The sequence below is a fragment of the Rhopalosiphum padi genome, chromosome 2 (assembly GCF_020882245.1).
Source record: "Rhopalosiphum padi isolate XX-2018 chromosome 2, ASM2088224v1, whole genome shotgun sequence".
NCBI classification, from domain to species: domain Eukaryota; kingdom Metazoa; phylum Arthropoda; class Insecta; order Hemiptera; family Aphididae; genus Rhopalosiphum; species Rhopalosiphum padi.
This window is the reverse complement of record NC_083598.1, coordinates 72,769,518-72,787,120: the sequence shown is the minus strand read 5'-3', so window position 1 is coordinate 72,787,120 and position 17,603 is coordinate 72,769,518. Positions and strand designations below refer to the sequence as shown.

General features: G+C 31.2%; 1 protein-coding gene across 2 annotated transcripts; it reads left to right on the top strand.

Moving 5' to 3' along the window:
• The first annotated feature begins 7,929 nt into the window (after nucleotides 1-7,929).
• On the top strand, nucleotides 7,930-17,015 carry LOC132922544 (pH-sensitive chloride channel 2-like). 2 transcript variants are annotated; one of them, XM_060986114.1, is made up of 9 exons: nucleotides 7,930-8,373; nucleotides 10,235-10,427; nucleotides 12,653-12,873; nucleotides 12,947-13,029; nucleotides 13,121-13,339; nucleotides 14,436-14,552; nucleotides 14,699-14,864; nucleotides 14,980-15,142; nucleotides 16,590-17,015. In XM_060986114.1, exons 1-9 carry the CDS (start codon nucleotides 8,288-8,290, stop codon nucleotides 16,830-16,832), a joined length of 1,491 nt encoding a protein of 496 aa, XP_060842097.1. In that variant the 5' UTR covers nucleotides 7,930-8,287; the 3' UTR covers nucleotides 16,833-17,015. The 2 variants fall into 2 exon arrangements, with proteins under 2 accessions (XP_060842097.1, XP_060842096.1); XM_060986113.1 differs by having other exon boundaries at nucleotides 7,931-8,373; nucleotides 14,397-14,552.
• The last annotated feature ends 588 nt before the right edge of the window (nucleotides 17,016-17,603 follow it).

Here is a 17,603-nt window from a genome sequence, read left to right as displayed (position 1 = left end):
ATAACTTTTAAGTGGTTATTAATAATTATGAAATGATTTTTCGCTGCGTTTGGATGAAATGCATCGTCGTTCGAATATCTGCATAGACGTATATGAGCCGCGAACGTGTATGTGTGAGTAAAATTAAACTGTGTCGTACAATCGTCCAAACAAAAATATAACTGATGATTCAAATTTCAAATACATAATAGATAAAATTATGTGTATGAAAAGAGTGGAAACAAATCTCGCTCTTTTTGTTCTTGAAACCTTTTGGACTCAACACTCAACCCCTATGCATTTATATTGACTAATTGAAGACCCTATTTACGTCTATGAACGCCGGCGTGTGGACCTAAGTCAGCAACAAATAATGTAGAAATTCTGATCATGGATTTGTCTCGACTAGATTTTTCACTAATTCTATAAACGATTATAATGAACGTTATACTGGGAAATAGGAATAATGGAAAAAACTCGAGCGTCTTGCCCTCCGAAATATTGTCATCTTTTAATTTTATATTGGTAAATTTATTATTTACTCTAGTCTCTAGAAACAAAATTGATCGAGTTCTACTCAGCCTGTGTAAACACTAAACGCGTTTTGTCTATATCGTACGTGTGTAAAACGAGAGATACCACATGCGGGTATGAGTATTGAGTAGTATGACGTTCTCCTAACAGAACAACTTGTAGAGATGAGAATTTCTTCACCCAGAAATACTACGGTGTATGCCGTACCAACTTATTATCGAAGCCGAGGATCGATACAGGGATGCATGCTCGACGCCTAAATCGGCCTTTTTGGCTTTTTGTATTACTCGGTGGTCGTCGACGGACAATATAGAGATCAGTTCCAATGACAGACGGCGGTGATGCTGGGCTAGTATATACCTAATTCTCTCAACGCAGCAAGTCTACGATGACTTAACGCGGATTGATTTGATCAGACTTGGTTGCATGCGCGTTTTTCTTTTGTACCCGTCCCTAGGTGACAATGTGCCAATGATATTGGTGATGCTAGTCGTTGCTGCCGTCAAAATGATCAATCTGTACTTTTCCATTGTAAATCCATTACAGATTCAGCGCCGTCAGACTTATAGAGTTTCTGTTTCGTGTGTTTGAAGCATCCAACAAATTGTTTATTATGATGGGATTCCTGACAGCATGTTTAGTATTATCTCATCATTGCAGTATGGGTAATATGTCAAATTTATTATAAATATTTATAATTATAACTTTAGATCTTCAAGAAGTTTTCCCAAATGTAAATAATAGTTACTTTGCAGTTAATCAGTTGATGTATTGTTTAAACACAAGGCCGTAACTGAAAATTAATTTCGGGGGGTTAAACTAAAAAATTGTGGTTAGATTAAAACAGATATTGAAATAGTTATTTTACTACCTAATAATATAACGCGAAAAAATTTCGGGGGGGGGGGGGGGGTTCAACCCCCCCAGGTACGACCTTGGTTAAACAGCTCCACTTAGCTTATATGCATCTCGTATCCCGTTATTATATAATAATGCGCTTATTAGTAATTAGTACAGCATCTTAATAAACTTGAAATAAGTAAAAATTATACAAGATCTACTTAACTAAATTGCTAAAATGCTAAGCGTAAAGCTTCTAAAAAAATTTATGTTGTTAAACTCTAAAAAAGATATTTTAGATAATATTTATATGGAAATATTTGTTTGAAAATGGATAGGTACTTTTAAAAGGAATAAGAATTAAGAATTAAAAACAATTAGAAACTTTTACTTAAAACGTTGTAATTTTACAAAAAATAAATAAAAAATGCTTTTATACTAGTTCAGTAGTTCGTGGTCAAAGTAAATATATGTTAACATGTTGTAATATAATATTATCCCCATTATCCAAACGTACCATACATAATGCATTAGTATACGATTGTTGCGTGCACTTATTTATTGAGATAATTTTTAGAGATAGAAAATTAAAAACTGCATTGGCACACGCGATGCGATGCTGCAGACACGTGATACACGTGTACGATCACAAACAAAATATAGTATTAATGTATTATAGTAGGTAATATATATGCCTAACCTTACTACGTCAGCACGCAGTTTTCTAGTCAAATATAGAACTGTTGTCTGAATAAATTATCCTCAAAACTAAATAAATAACTTGTGAATAATAACATGTATTTTAATGTTATAATAATTTATTTAACTATTAAATCTAGCGTGATGCTAGAGTGTATAGTGACTACACGGTACTGAGTATTTGATTTCTATTTATTTCAATTCTTATATCAATTAACGAAGTTTTGAGTGCACAATTTTGTTTACCATTTATTCACTGGGTCAGTTCTGAAAGTAAAGCACATTTACTTATAAATTGTTATTACATAATTTCTTGCGTGCAATATCATGGTGTATACTTATGTACAGCGTGCAAATAATATTAGTATCGTGTACTATAGTCTATAGACAACTATAAACATTATAATATAATATATATATTTATTATTTAGCATAGAAATACAATATTATATGTTTTAATTTGTAAATTATTAACATAAGTAGAGCACTAGTACTGGAGAAACCAATTATAGTGACGGTCGTGCATTAGGATCTTGATAATCATGATCGGGCATTTGAGTGGCCACCGTATTCTATCAAGTGAGTCAACAGATTATAATATATTATACGAACATTACGAACGCATATTAATACATCGATTTCGAAGGATTTCGAATTTTAGAATCTCTTGCGGTAATACTACTGTACCTATATAAAGCTATAGGGTATCTATATTTTATAATTTATTTTACGGGTTTTGTCTTAATTTATTATGGTATTATTGGAAAGGCTTTCGGTGTTTGTAGTACTTTTGTTGTACTTTAAGGACATAATTTGTTGTTCTACTTACCGTACGTATACTATGGTGTTATACATAAAAATAATCATATTTGGAAAATAAAAATGACGTTAGATCTTAATTCTAGCTAATAAGAATAATAATGAACGATGGACGTACTAGCTGGCTAGTAATCAACAACGTAGTACTCGACGTGCGTCGTCTGGGAAGCACAGCATCGGACGAAACTCTTATTTTTTATTTAAGAAGAATTTATTATAAAATGTCTGCAGACAACGAATCAGCCAACATCAATGAAATCGAATCAATGTTATTATTAATGAAGTCATCGATACAAGGATTATCATTATCAATATGATGATTTCATGGATTGAAGATAGGTTTTTTTTAGAAATTATGCCCGAGACGAGCAGTGTCAGCAGCCCCAACCACTTTCAATTTTATCTTAATGCATTATATAGGACATTAGAAATCGGAAACGTAAAGCACACAATAATCAGTTAGTATCACTGTATCAGTATAGGTCACCTACATGGTGACTGATTGAGTTATATAGCACCCAGTACAAAGTGCAAATTATGGTATTTTTTGATAACGCAAACAGCGAAGAATTATACAAAGATACTTTCAAAAGCTTTCGAAGATACAGTAGTTGACGAACCGACGACGTACGTAAAACTGTGGTTCTTAGCTGTTCCCGTCGAATGGGACGACGCAGGGATGCCGGATCGGGGACCTACGTGAAACTGGCACTACAAAGTTGGCACAACAATCTAAAACTATTCCAACAAACTCTTCTCGGACTTGTTGGACGATGTTAGACAATAGTTGGAAGCTTTATTAAAAGTTATTCAATTTCCACGTTTGTAGTAAAGTGCTAACTACATGCCCAGCACTACGTATAAGCAAAACAACACCTTAAAACAATCAAAACTCTTCCAATATTACTCAGAAGACATTCGTGAACATTGTTGAAAATTTGTTAGAATTTATTTTAGGCGGAGTTATTCAATTACAAAGTTTGTAGCGCCAACTTCACAGCCACCAGCACTACAAAGTACAAATTAAAATAAAACGCTAAAAGCTGATTTAAAAATATACATATAACATAATATAGAGACGTTGTTAGACTTTTGTTGGACAGACTAAAAACACATTTTGAATTTATACCATCATAAGTATTTACTTAAGTTTTATTCATATTAAAAATGTTATTCCTACTAAAAAAATTTTATATTCTTAATACCGGGTTTTGGTTTCCAACAAACATGTTTACGCATCGTAGATGAAAAAAAAATCGCTTCAACAATATCTTCCCTAATTTTCAAATTGCCGATTTCCTCTAGCATTACATTTTTTATTTCTCAACTGAATTCTTGTTTATAAAAAAAAAATTGATTTTCCTAATACCGAATTCGGTTGGATCGGGACCCGGGGGTAATAATATACGAGAAGGAGGATGTTATATGGGATTACGGGAACCACACAACCAATGGGTAAACATGTCTTCGAATGCAATGACAATGTCTATATAGTTGCGGTGGCACGGCGGTACTGTACAAGATTGTCCAGATTCATATATATAGTAAACCTCGATAAGACGAAATCGCTTGGGACCATGCAATTTTTCCGTGTTAACAGGGTTTCCGTTTTGACGGGGTTCAAAAAAATGAAATTTGAAAAAAAGTACCAAAGAAATTTTTCGTATTACCAAGGTTTCCGTTTTACCGAAGTTCCGTCTTATCGTGGTTTTACTGTATATTATATTATATATCCTAACTGTGGCTGTGGTGAAGATATATATATTTATTATATATCAAAATACCGTGGTGACATCATTGACATCGTGTCACGGACACATTAATTTGCGTCGGTATCGGCATGCGTTCGGAATGCTGTACATACTATATATACGCATGTCAATCAAGCGCTTGGCTCGCCGGCCGGTAATTTGATTGTGATTTCAGTTGACCGTCGCGACGCTGACCTCTGAAAAATTTCCGCCCCCGACTTAATGTGTCACTATCACCGCATAATATTTGGTACTGTAGTCGGAGCGGTGACGCTAACCGCGCTTTTACAGCTAACCACGACCGAGCCGGTAGAGTCTTTAGGTGGCCGAATAACGTGCGTAATTGACTTAAACCGACACAGGTAGTTTTCTCCACGTGTCGTAGTCGTCCTGTTCAACGAGTTCGGCCGATGGCTAAGGTTTTAAACGCCGTGTACGATATTTTCGCAAACCTAATGCTGCGGAACCACACGTTCGACGCTACTATATTATATATATATGCAGTATAATGTTGAAGTTTGTAATACAACGCAAATCGTATTTTATAGGTATCTTTATTGAACTAAATGATTATGATATTGTATTATTGGTAGTATTAGTACATAGTTTATAAGTTTTTGTATATTTTTAAAATTATTTCAATGCATTCATAGTTATTATAATTATTATTCATAATTAAAGCTAGGATTTCTATGCATTTGAATGTTTTTTTCCTTAAGTCAAAATTGATCGGTTGTCAGATATGTCTACGAATTGGTTTATTCTTGATTAAATAATACGACATTTTGTTTTGCATATTTTTGCACATTTTAGAACATAATTCTTATAACTGCATATATATAAATTTTTGAGAATCTTGTTAATTTTAAATGATATTTATTTAATGAACGTTAATAATTATTGATTTATTTGTCAAATCATCGTAAATATAATACTACCTATCTAAACTAAAATGAACTTAATACTAAAGAAGAATAAGGGATTTAAAACATTTCTAAAAATGTGTAACATTATAAACGGTGAATATAAAACTGAAGAAAAAGATATTAATATTACCTACTTTAAATCCGGGACAAATCACGTCATTTAAATATGCTCTAATAACATTGTGTGATGCGGAAAGGAATTTTAGCCAATATAAATCTTCGATTTAGTCGCTTGTCCTTCACAATTGAAAATTTAAAAAAACATAATTTAATAATAGCATGTAATAATATTAAATAATATTAAAAAAAAATTGTTTTTGCATATTTTGGTAAATAAAATACATATTTTACAATTTTTTACTGCATTGAAATCCTAGCTCTATTCATAATTATTATGTGTGCAAAACTCCACGAAATTTAGTGTATTTCTTTTATAAGGTGTACCGACTGTACCGGTGTACAATAGTGTACTCAATTATTACATATATTATATTTGTAAAATGACTATTATATAATATGTCTAGTATCTTGTGCGTGCGTTTTTTTAAATATTACCTATATGCTATAATACTATAATAGATATATAGGATCAGGCGGATCAGCTGGCCAGTTTGCCCAGTTTGCCATCTGTAAAACATTTATACATCATTCTGTGCAGAGTAATATTTATTCATTTCAGTTGTTGTATCATTATAGATTAAAAACCCTAGAGTATTTTGATTTTAATAGTTCAGCTACAATAGCTGTCTGACTAATCTAAATATTTACAATAAAATATTACTATATCATAGAGAGTTATAATTATTATTGATTTATAATATATCTATTATAATGTATATCTATTATTTTAAAATAATATTTATATAATAAGTATAGTTTTAGAATTAGAAAAGTGTTGAATTTAAATAACAGTGACCGTAGGAAGGCAATTAACTTTTATGCACTCAACGTAATGTCGTAATTACTTCTTTTTTCAAATAACAATTTTTTTTCTCTAAATTATATTTCACAAACACAAGAACTTGCGATGTATGCATTTAAATATGTTAACTATGCTAATTTATTATTTTTTTAGTAATTAACGATTTAAAATGGCTGTTATTATTATATCGAAACGTATAATTCATAATTATTTATTTTAGTCCCGTTACATTATTAATTTAGGGAGTAAAAAATAAAAATGGGTAGCCCGCAGAAAATATTACCCTGTTCCGTATTCGTATACCTGAAACCCACATACACAGCGACAGCACCTTATCCAAAATACACGTAATTTTTATCCGGTTTCAGACGAGAAAGTCATGGACAATTTGTCAATTTTACCCGGTTATGAACGCAGAACCCACAAATAATTTTACAAGGGTTTAACCGAAGAACCCATAACCCGAAAACAATTGTATATCCGGTTTCGTTGTACAATGCGGCCGCCCGATCTGCACCCTGTGTTCGGCGCCACTGAATTGTTGTACAATATAAGCAGTAAGCACATACGTTGTGTATTTAAATATACGTGTGGCGCTTGTTTTACTTGTATCGTGTGTACACATTGCAGCATTATATATAATACGAGTAATGTACCTGCGGCACTCTGCTGCTACGCTTATTGTCAAAATATTATACCTCTGCAGAACCGACGTGCTTACAATAATATGTATAGTAGCTGGTAGGTACCTATATAGTATATGTTGCACGTGATTAAATATATTATACATTAACATTATAATACTATGGTACCTGCAGCGGCGCGCGGTGCCCATACCTGCCTACACTGCATTCGCGCATGTATTTTATACAATTATATAACAAGAATATACAGTGTACCTACCAATACATATATATATATATAGGTACGTGTAAATTGGAAATTAGGGAAACGGCGATTTCGCGGCCGTTCATTAATTATTCAAATCGTATATTATTTTGTGTAATTATGGCGGCGGCGACGGCGGCAGCGGCGACAACGATGACCACCGCTCTTCACACGCGCGTTCGACTATGATGCTTGTACAATATAATATGTACATGATGGCTGTATATTCGTCTCCGTACGTGCAACTATCTTCGGTGGTTGTGCCGTAGCCATATTATATTATATAATAAATGTACGCAAGTACAATTATATTTGCATAAGCACAACAATAATCATCATAATAATAATAATAGTAAAAATAAGCGGTACTTATACGTATTCGTCACCGTCTACGTCGTATGCATACACGTCGGAACAAATGAATTTCGTTTGGCGCGCCGGCTGTGTAATGAATGGGATCGCCGCGGTATACATATAATAATACGTGTAATGTACGGCCGTATATAGTATAGATACATGATGTATATACATAATATTATGTTTAATACGATACATTTATGTCGTCTATACCTTTATACGCACGCGCTTCGCGGCCTGTGGATGTGACACGCGGCACAAACGTCGCGCGTCGTGCCGTCGTCTGATAACACGTACTGTGTTCGGGCAAAGGAAACTTTCCGCATACTATAGGCACTTTGATTCAAAATAATAATTAATATATACCTACCAAATAAATCGGGTTTTCTTGTATTGTACATGGTTATTGTTGTTATCGATTTGTTTATTTTTTCGTTCCGTTTTTTTTTTTATCGCTTACATTATATTTACGCGTAACTACGCGTGCATCCGACGACAGTGATGTACAGCACATATGATACGCTGTGCACCGGACAAATTTCATAGTGACGCTCGGGGGTAGCGGCGGCGTGATGATCGGATACCGCGGTCGTGGTCTTCGGACACTGCAGGCCGTAACCTTAGTGTACACGGCGTTTTGCGTTCAAACAGTCCAACCGTAAGTGCTGCACACGTCTCACACCCATACAATATACAACAAGTCTTACATTTAGGCGGTTCGAGAGACCATTTTTTTATTATATCGACGAAATACGTCATATCGACAAACACCACCAGCAACATAAATGCAACATATATATATATATATATAGAGGTCCACCAAAATTGTTGTTATTGACATCGCGGCGTCAAAACATACTTTATTATATTTGCCATATTTTTAGTTAATACGAGACCACATCGTTTTTGTGAGACTAATTTTGTTCGTTCCATGGTCAAACGCATTATACAGGTAATGCATGATGGCTGCGTGTTGCAGAGATTCCTTCCGACTTAATGATATTATATATTCTCAGCAGTCAGCCTTCAATGGAGCACGCACTCGGATATACCGTGTGTCCGCTGAAACAGGGTACACTTTATCACTCATTACTCTGAAAATATTTTTCAATTCTGTTTGTGGCCTTGTGGGGGGTTATACTAGACTAATGGATCATAAATTCTTATAAATTACATTTTTTTAACTTTTTTTAACCAATACCTACCTATCTCTAATTTTGCCAATTTTCGTGTATATTATATAGTATATCAACTCAAATCAATTGATGTTGTATCGGCAAAAATTATTTTGCGTTTCATTTCTAATGATACATAAATATAGGTATGCTCCGATGTCTTGTAAATTTGTATACATATATAGTGGAATAGTGGATTTGTTTTTCGATAATAAGAACACACCTTCTTTAGGAACCAAATTGCCGTCTATATATTTTATACCTAGCAATTAGACATTAATTGATATTCACACACAATAAACCACGCTGGCTAAAGAAAAATAATGTGAAATAAATTTACATAATTTAAGTAAAAAATAGATGTAAGCAAACAACCAATAATAATACACCAATATAAATCACATTAAAAAAACAATGTTGATGATTAAAACACATTAATTAACAATTGATTTTTAAATATTTTTATCAACAGAATCGTAAATATTAATAAATAAAACCAAGTGTATTATCTATCATGTGATACACATTTCTTATATATTTCCTATATAAATAAATACAGTACAAAAGAACTTATATTATGTGTGTAGTATTTACTTTAATGTACTATATAATTATACAGTTATGGCCCATTTAAGTTTTCTTTTATTTTCGATTTTACACACAGCTTTCATTTTTAACGTTACAACAGCTGTTTAAACATTTTTATATATACATATAGGTATAAAAACATCCATATACTATTAATATAATAAAGTATGAGAAATGCAATACCACGAATTTGCAAATATTAGAATTAGTTAAACCTTACACGATGTCAAATATGTTTTACTAATTAGGTTATCCTATATCAGGTTTGCTAAATTTAAAGTATTAACTGAGACAAATATATTAAGTATATTTAATAAACACTAATAAATACTAATACGTGAGCTGCACAAAAAACATTCTATATAAATAATTTTTAATTTTATTTATTAAGGCCAAATTACGTATTGTTAAATTATTTGTTTGTACTTAAATTATTCAATAAATGTAATTGTTATTATTTAAATAACAAAACAAAAAAAAATAATCAACTTAGTTATTAATTATTTTCATATGATTTTCCTATGGTCCTAGTGGTCATAGTCACATAAAAAGAGTTCAACCCTAAGACTTGAAGGTCGCTTGTTAAATGTGCTCATTATATAATATTATGAATAATCAATAGATGAACAATTAATAACAATTAATTTCATTCATCTATAGGTTCCGATTATAATACTTACTAAAAAAATACTATCAAAATATTTCACACTTAAGGTAAAATACCTGTCATAAATCTGTAATCATATTTTTCATTAGGGCGTGCAGTGATGACAGTACCGCAGACGGTGGTAATCGCGTAGAAATGCTCATGTGGCTAACAGACCCATGTCGGTACGACCGTTGGACAAGACCAATACCACCAGACGGTAACAGTAAAACCGGAGCACCTACTCGAGTATCTGCTCGAGTATATGTATACTTTTTAGGATCAGTAGAGGCCCAACAGCTGGTTAGTACCTACCATTCAAGAGCTTTAAGGTCCATCACGATTCGTAAATGAACGTTATAATTAATATTAATACAAATTAAAAAAGTCTCATTTCCTACGCACTTGCTGTGGATAATAACTTCAGACGTTATAATAATATTATGAACTTTGATGGTCTATCGTCATTCGTTATTCATAACTCGTAATAAATATTCTGTTTTGGTTTTGGAAGATAGTCCGTTCATTTATAGGTAAATTATATGAAATAATAAAAAATGTAGGTATTATAGTTTTCGTTTATACGACAACTTTTTAGTAAATTGTATTATTGGACACTCGTATTTACCTAGCAGAGCAGAACTTATGTAGGGGGGGGCTAGGGAGACTACAGCCCCGGGCCAAGATATTATTTGGTTAATTTATGTTCTGTAAAAAAAAAATGTTGTTCACTAATGCTATTATAGGTATGTTATTTTAAAGTTCACTGTCTTTTTTAAATTACATTCTCCTATAAAATTATATTACTCCAGGCCCATATTTTCTAAGTTGGCGGCTTTGTTACCTAGCTGTAAAGTAATTTATAAAAGATATAATATTATATTTAATTATAATATAAGCATGCGTGGTAATCGCGTATTACTTGCACAGCAGAGTTGTCGTGTAATAAACGCATTCATAATATGAATATTATGAGTTATGACGTATAAATTCTATCGAATAGTTAAATCATTCATTTTTGTTTTTCAAACTGGTAAAATTCCTTGCAATGTACAGTCAGTAGATTGAAGCATATGTATGTAGACAATCACGTATACAAACAAAATCGGGGGGGGGGGGGGTTACAAAATTTAGCAATATAAATTGTGCTGCAACATAATAAAACAATTTTTTCCTCGTTACTCGAAAATATTTCGGTGGGGTTGAACCCCCAAAATCCCCCCTGTATACGTGCCTGTATGTAAGTATCTACTGTATTGTTTATACCTACTATTTAATAAGCTGCATCCGAATTGCATGCCAAAAAAATATGTCTTAACTGCATTCCACCTCTTAGAGGTAATGTCCAAATTACATGCCGTGTACCTACAAGTTTATTTATCATGCACGATTCACGATGCACTTATGTGCACAATTTAAACTTTATTTTTATATATTTTATAATAGCATGTTTTACTCTCCAAGTCCTAATATTTCTCAATTATTTAGTCGATGCCTTAAAACAAGTACAATGTGATGTATATGTAAAAATGCGTAGTTCTAATTTTAATAATAGACTTCGGGAAATATTAGATAAAGAAAAAATTATAAGTTTAATGATGACGGAATTTAAAAATAATGAAATAAATAGAATTACATATGTAGAAAAGTTGGCGTTGCCGATAGTAAAATAAATAAAATTATACTTTTCCAAATTTATTTTACTTGACGTTGAATATTTCAATAAAGACAATATTATTATTACGTATTTTTATTATTATTATTAGATTGTAAATTGTAACATATTTTTTTAGTGTAATTTAGGCCCCTAAATAACGAACACGGTCAAATGGCCATCGCTGTTTCGCCGTCGCCACTTCGCCATCGCCATTTTGCCGTAAAACCATTTCGACGTAAGGCCACTTTGCCGTTAAAAAATACCCGATAGGATGCATTTAAAGTTCAAATACGGCTATGGCAAAAATAGTTTATCACGTTCCCATATCCGGTGGATTGCGTGTGCAGAATTTGTGTGTATGAGTTTTAATCGTACTATTTTAGATTCAATACTGAAATAGGTGTCGCAGCCATCCAACATTGTGGTCGTTTATTTCAAGTCTCCGTAAAATCTATGTCAATACACGAAGTTTATACTAAAATACATGTATATGATATTACACACATATTATACGTGGAATATATCTCTATCTATCTTTTGACCCAAAAATATCCATGATTTCTATTTATTATCAACTAAATATAATACGTAACTTTGGTTATTCGTTAAATACGTGTATACTGTATATCGGACAGACCTTTATCTAAGAGAGGTGGCAAGTAATTTGGACATTCCAATTTATGTTTTTTTTTTTGGCATGCAATTTGGATGCACCGATTTAATAGTACCCTAAATTGATACTTTAGCAATTGTCAATGTACTGTATTATATAATACTTTGACGACTATCACTTCTGATATGATTACATAAATATAACTGTATATACGAATGTCGAATAATAATTTATAATAGTAGTTTATTGAAAATTCAGCATTTCACGGCCCATTTATTGATACGGTATCGGTGGCGGGACGATCGGCTCGTACATTCTTCTTCCAAGTCTTCTATACAGGGCGAGAACAAACTTAAGGAACGGGTATGGACTCCGCATGTTTACATCGTCAATGAACACGATTCAAACATAATGGGATCCGGTCGCCAAGACATACTAGTCACGGTTCAGCCGGATGGAACAGTTTTGTACTCAGCTAGGTCGTAAAACATGATAATTGATTGTACTTTACTTTATAATAGTAATTGAATTTAAGTAAATATTTGTTTGTAGGTTAAAAGTGTCATTATTATGCATGATGAATTTACAAAAATTCCCATTTGATCAACAAACATGTCCTTTGATACTGGAAAGCTGTTTGTAGACAATTTGATTTTGTTTTTTACCTTTTATGTACGCCGTTGATGTTGTATGCATGTCAACATATAGATTTTATTATATTTTCAGGGACTTACAACAATACTCATTTAGAATTGGGGTGGGAACACGATTCTCCTGCAATATTGAATAGCAATTTGCGAATGACTGAATACAATTTAGTGTCAATTTGGACAGACGCAACAGTCAGTGAATACACGTTGTTATCAACAGCCGAAGATAAACACGTAAAAAAAAATGAATATTCTCCATTATCCGTTGAACATGTACATTACTATGGAAAATTTGGTAAGTTAATTTTACTAATTTTTTTAATTCATGCTTTAAAAGTATAGACGATTAATAATTATAATAACCTAAATAGAACACATGTATTTTTAATGTTAATGTACCCCATATAATATGATATTACTACCAATAAAATAATATCTTCTAGTTTCTATAGCCACTTAGAAGTACCAACTAAATATACGCTCTTTCCGTCAAAATAAAGGTTATCCCACTAAAATTTAGTATGCGTAGATGCCAGTAGCGTACCCGGGAATTTTCAATGGGGGATAATGGGATATATGTTATAAGTATTAAGTATTAATACATTAAATATATTACATTTTTGTAAATTGTAGTAATCCAAAGACATAAATAAGGGGTTTTATGGCTTATGGGTTAATAATTTATAAGCAATAACTTATTAATAATAATCAAAAGTAATGTGTTTATAACAACTATAATATATAATTAGTTGTTTTCTGAAAGTTGGTAAAAAAAAATATACAACCCCTAACCTCCAACTCCCTGGACACGCTACTGATAGGTGGTTCATTACATTATTTGATGTTTCATCAATTTATCTATAGTAGCGGGTCAAATAGATTAATGAACTTAAATATTTATAGTTTTGTTAAAACATACCTTATGCTACATATTGATTTAATATAATATAATATAATATACTATTTATACTGTCAGGAATGTACGCAGAAAAAGTTTTGGGGGTGTGTTTTTAAAAATCAGTTATTGAAAAGTAAAACTTTTTTTAATAAATCTACAAAAAAAATGTATGGAAATTAGGTATACTTAAAAAACTTTTTTCAAATACAAACATTGATATAAAAAAATTAACATTAAAATTGAATAAGTAAATAACCATGCAAAAGCCCAAGTATATTTCAGTGGTGGTAGGGTGGGGGGTGTTTGAATACCAAAAATACCCCCTGTGTAAGTCCCTGTATACTGCTATATATTAAAAATGTAATAACTTTATTTTAAAATATACTTGTTTTATTGAAAAAATATGTTATTTAAATATAACTTAATAGTATATTAATTTATTGTTTTTCAAAAGCTGGTAACTATAGTCAGTTAATAGTTAACTTTGAATTAGAACGCGAAGTTGGTCACTACATAATGGACTATTACGTACCAAGTATTATGCTTGTAGTTGTATCATGGGTATCGTTTTGGTTAGACCCAAATGCAGTACCGGGTCGCACAACATTAGGTAAATAAAGCTATATTAAACGTTTGTCATTTAAAATTATTTTTATTAACCTGATAGGTACCCATTTTTTTACTAACATTTTGTCAAAATGCTTTGATCTTAAAATATTAATTTCCACACGATTTGTATATGTATATTTAATCCAGGTACCAGTACAATGTTAACATTCATTACACTGTCCAGAAACATAGGTAGCTCGTTGCCAAAAGTTTCTTACATTAAAGCTACTGAAATATGGTTCCTTGTGTGCACAGCATTCATATTCGGATCGTTAGTGGAGTTTGCATTTGTCAACACCATATGGAGACGGAAGTAAAATATACCTTATTATTATGTATTACCTATCCAATTTTATATTATAAATTCTACATATTAAGTATAAAGAAAGTGTATTCATGTTAACAATTTAAATGGTATTAACTAATAGAAAAAACGTGGAACTGAAAAAAGTCAATAGTAAACATATTTTTAAGTCGACATTAACGCCTCAGATGCAACGTAAGTCAATATCTGTCGACAGCGGTATTGACAGAGGTGCTGCTGGTGCTAGTCCTACAGTGACGAGTGGAAAATTAAATAGAAGAGAAAATGTAAGTATATTATATATTAATATACCTATTATACCTGTAGACGTTAATGCGTAATCTGTCTAAGATATTTGAAACTGCACGACCAATACCATATTATATGGCATTTACCAATCGCACGTATCCATATATGCAACCACTTGAGAGTTTAGAGCGCTATACATGTTGAATAATTAATTATCAAACTATCCAATAAGGTATCCATCAGTGGCATATATAGGAATTAATTTCGGGGCAAGAGGGTTAACACCCTCCCCTATGTACGCCACTGGTATCCATAACCGGCATAACCTATATGAAATATGACACCAACTGCAGACGAGGTACTCCGGCCATTCCATAAAACATGAAATGTGGTTAATCAATAATCATTATATTCACTTTTAACTAGTCAAAACTTAAAACTAATTAATGTAGTCCAATCGGCATACAATTGATTTTCAACAACTCCTACCATTTCACGTACATTTAATTAATTAAAGATTATAGATATAATATCATCCTTTAACGATATTAATTGGACATCAACATCCAAGTATTGTTTATTATATTGATTAATGATAATGAGTAAGGATGATAAATTATAGGAGGTAAAAATGTAAAATTGATGAAATTTGCATAAAAAAGATCGAAAATATTCATAAAAATTGTTTTAAATATTTAATATTTTTACATAAAAACTATTATTATTCATTAAATTATTTTACAACTAAAAAAATAAATGCATCTATGTAAATAAATTAAATTTGTTGCATTGAAAATTTGAAAATTTTCAACATCTAGATGACAACGATTGTCCGAATAAATATTTTTACAATGGGAAAAACTTCTATAAATCTAAAAAATATATTTGTATTTGTAAATATTATTGTGACACACATATAATTATTATTTTTTTTCATATCTCCAAATTATATGTATTCCATTTTTTCATTGTAACAATCGTCTAAATAATATGAAATTACAGGTTTTGTGTTCAATTATATTTTTATGAGATAAATTATATTAAAAATAAATACAAATTTACTAAAAATGCATTTATACGCACAAAAAATCATTAATATGCAAAACAAAAAAAAACTACAAATATGAATTCACTAAACAATAGAACAAATTTTTAGTTCACCAAGTTATAAATATGAGACATGGGAAAAAATATCTAATTTCTATAACTTTTCATCCCTAGTAATGTATTTTGCCTTATACAATAAAACGCTATAAATTACAAAGTCATTTTAAATCTGCACTTTAATAACAAACTTAAAATGTTATCAACAAATTAAATAGGAGTACCTATCATTATTTTGTATACAATTTTACCATATTTTTTCAATTTATTACTTGTAATACTTACCTACGTAGCTATAGTCTATAGATATTTAGGTATCTATAAATCTATAACAATTAACAAAGAAACATAATTTGATTTTATTTGACTTTTTTTTTAAAGAGATCGAGGAGTTTACTCACTGTTGGTGATTTGGATTCTGCTGTGTGCACCAATCCAGAACCTCTTGAAAATTTTAGTATCCGGGTACCAACGTTGAACGATAATAAAACTGTCGGTAGCGGAGGTTTGTTTACATTAACTCCACAAGAGATCGCTCAATGGATCGATCAACGCAGTCGTATTGCATTTCCTGCAGCGTTTCTCGTATTTAACTGTTTTTATTGGCTTTATGTATATGTTTGAAGTTTGAACAATGTGATAACTATATTTAATATAAAAATAGATGTTTTGTTAATCATTTTTATTGATGTTAAACATATTTTTCAAGTCCAAAATGTATGATTGGGAATCACATTTTATGAGTAAAAAGTTGCATTCACAATGTAAACTTTATATTTCAATAAAGATCAGAAAAATATCATCTTAGTTTATTCTATTGTTATTATAGGTAGGTACCCTTACCATATATTTAGTCATCTCTAAATAAATAATAAAAAAGTAGATTAATATAACCAAGTATATATTATATATAATATATATACAGATACAACTGATACAAGCAGCTTCTTTATTGTTACCTCGCCACTTATACTCATATACCTATCTGGCAATCTAGCTACTTACTAGATCAGGGGTGGCGAACCTTTTTGGGGTCAAGTGCCAAATTTTCTCAATCAAGATTTTGAAAATTTTTCACGTGCCCAAAGGAAATTAAATTTTCTAAGAATAAAAATAAAGTTACTGGTGTATTATATATTATTTTATTAAGTAAGCACACCTTTTTTTTTTGCAGTTATAATTTTTTTAATGTATTTAATTTGTTTCTTTGAATTTCTTATAACAGTTATAATCAAAACATAATAATTAGCATAATTTTTAATAATTTCCATTTTTTTTGTGCCATTGCAATTTGATCAACGTGCTACCTTTGACACGAGTGCCGTAGGTTCACCACCCCTGTACTAGATAATCGTTATTTGTTATATAATAGGTAAGTATAATTTATGTATCCAT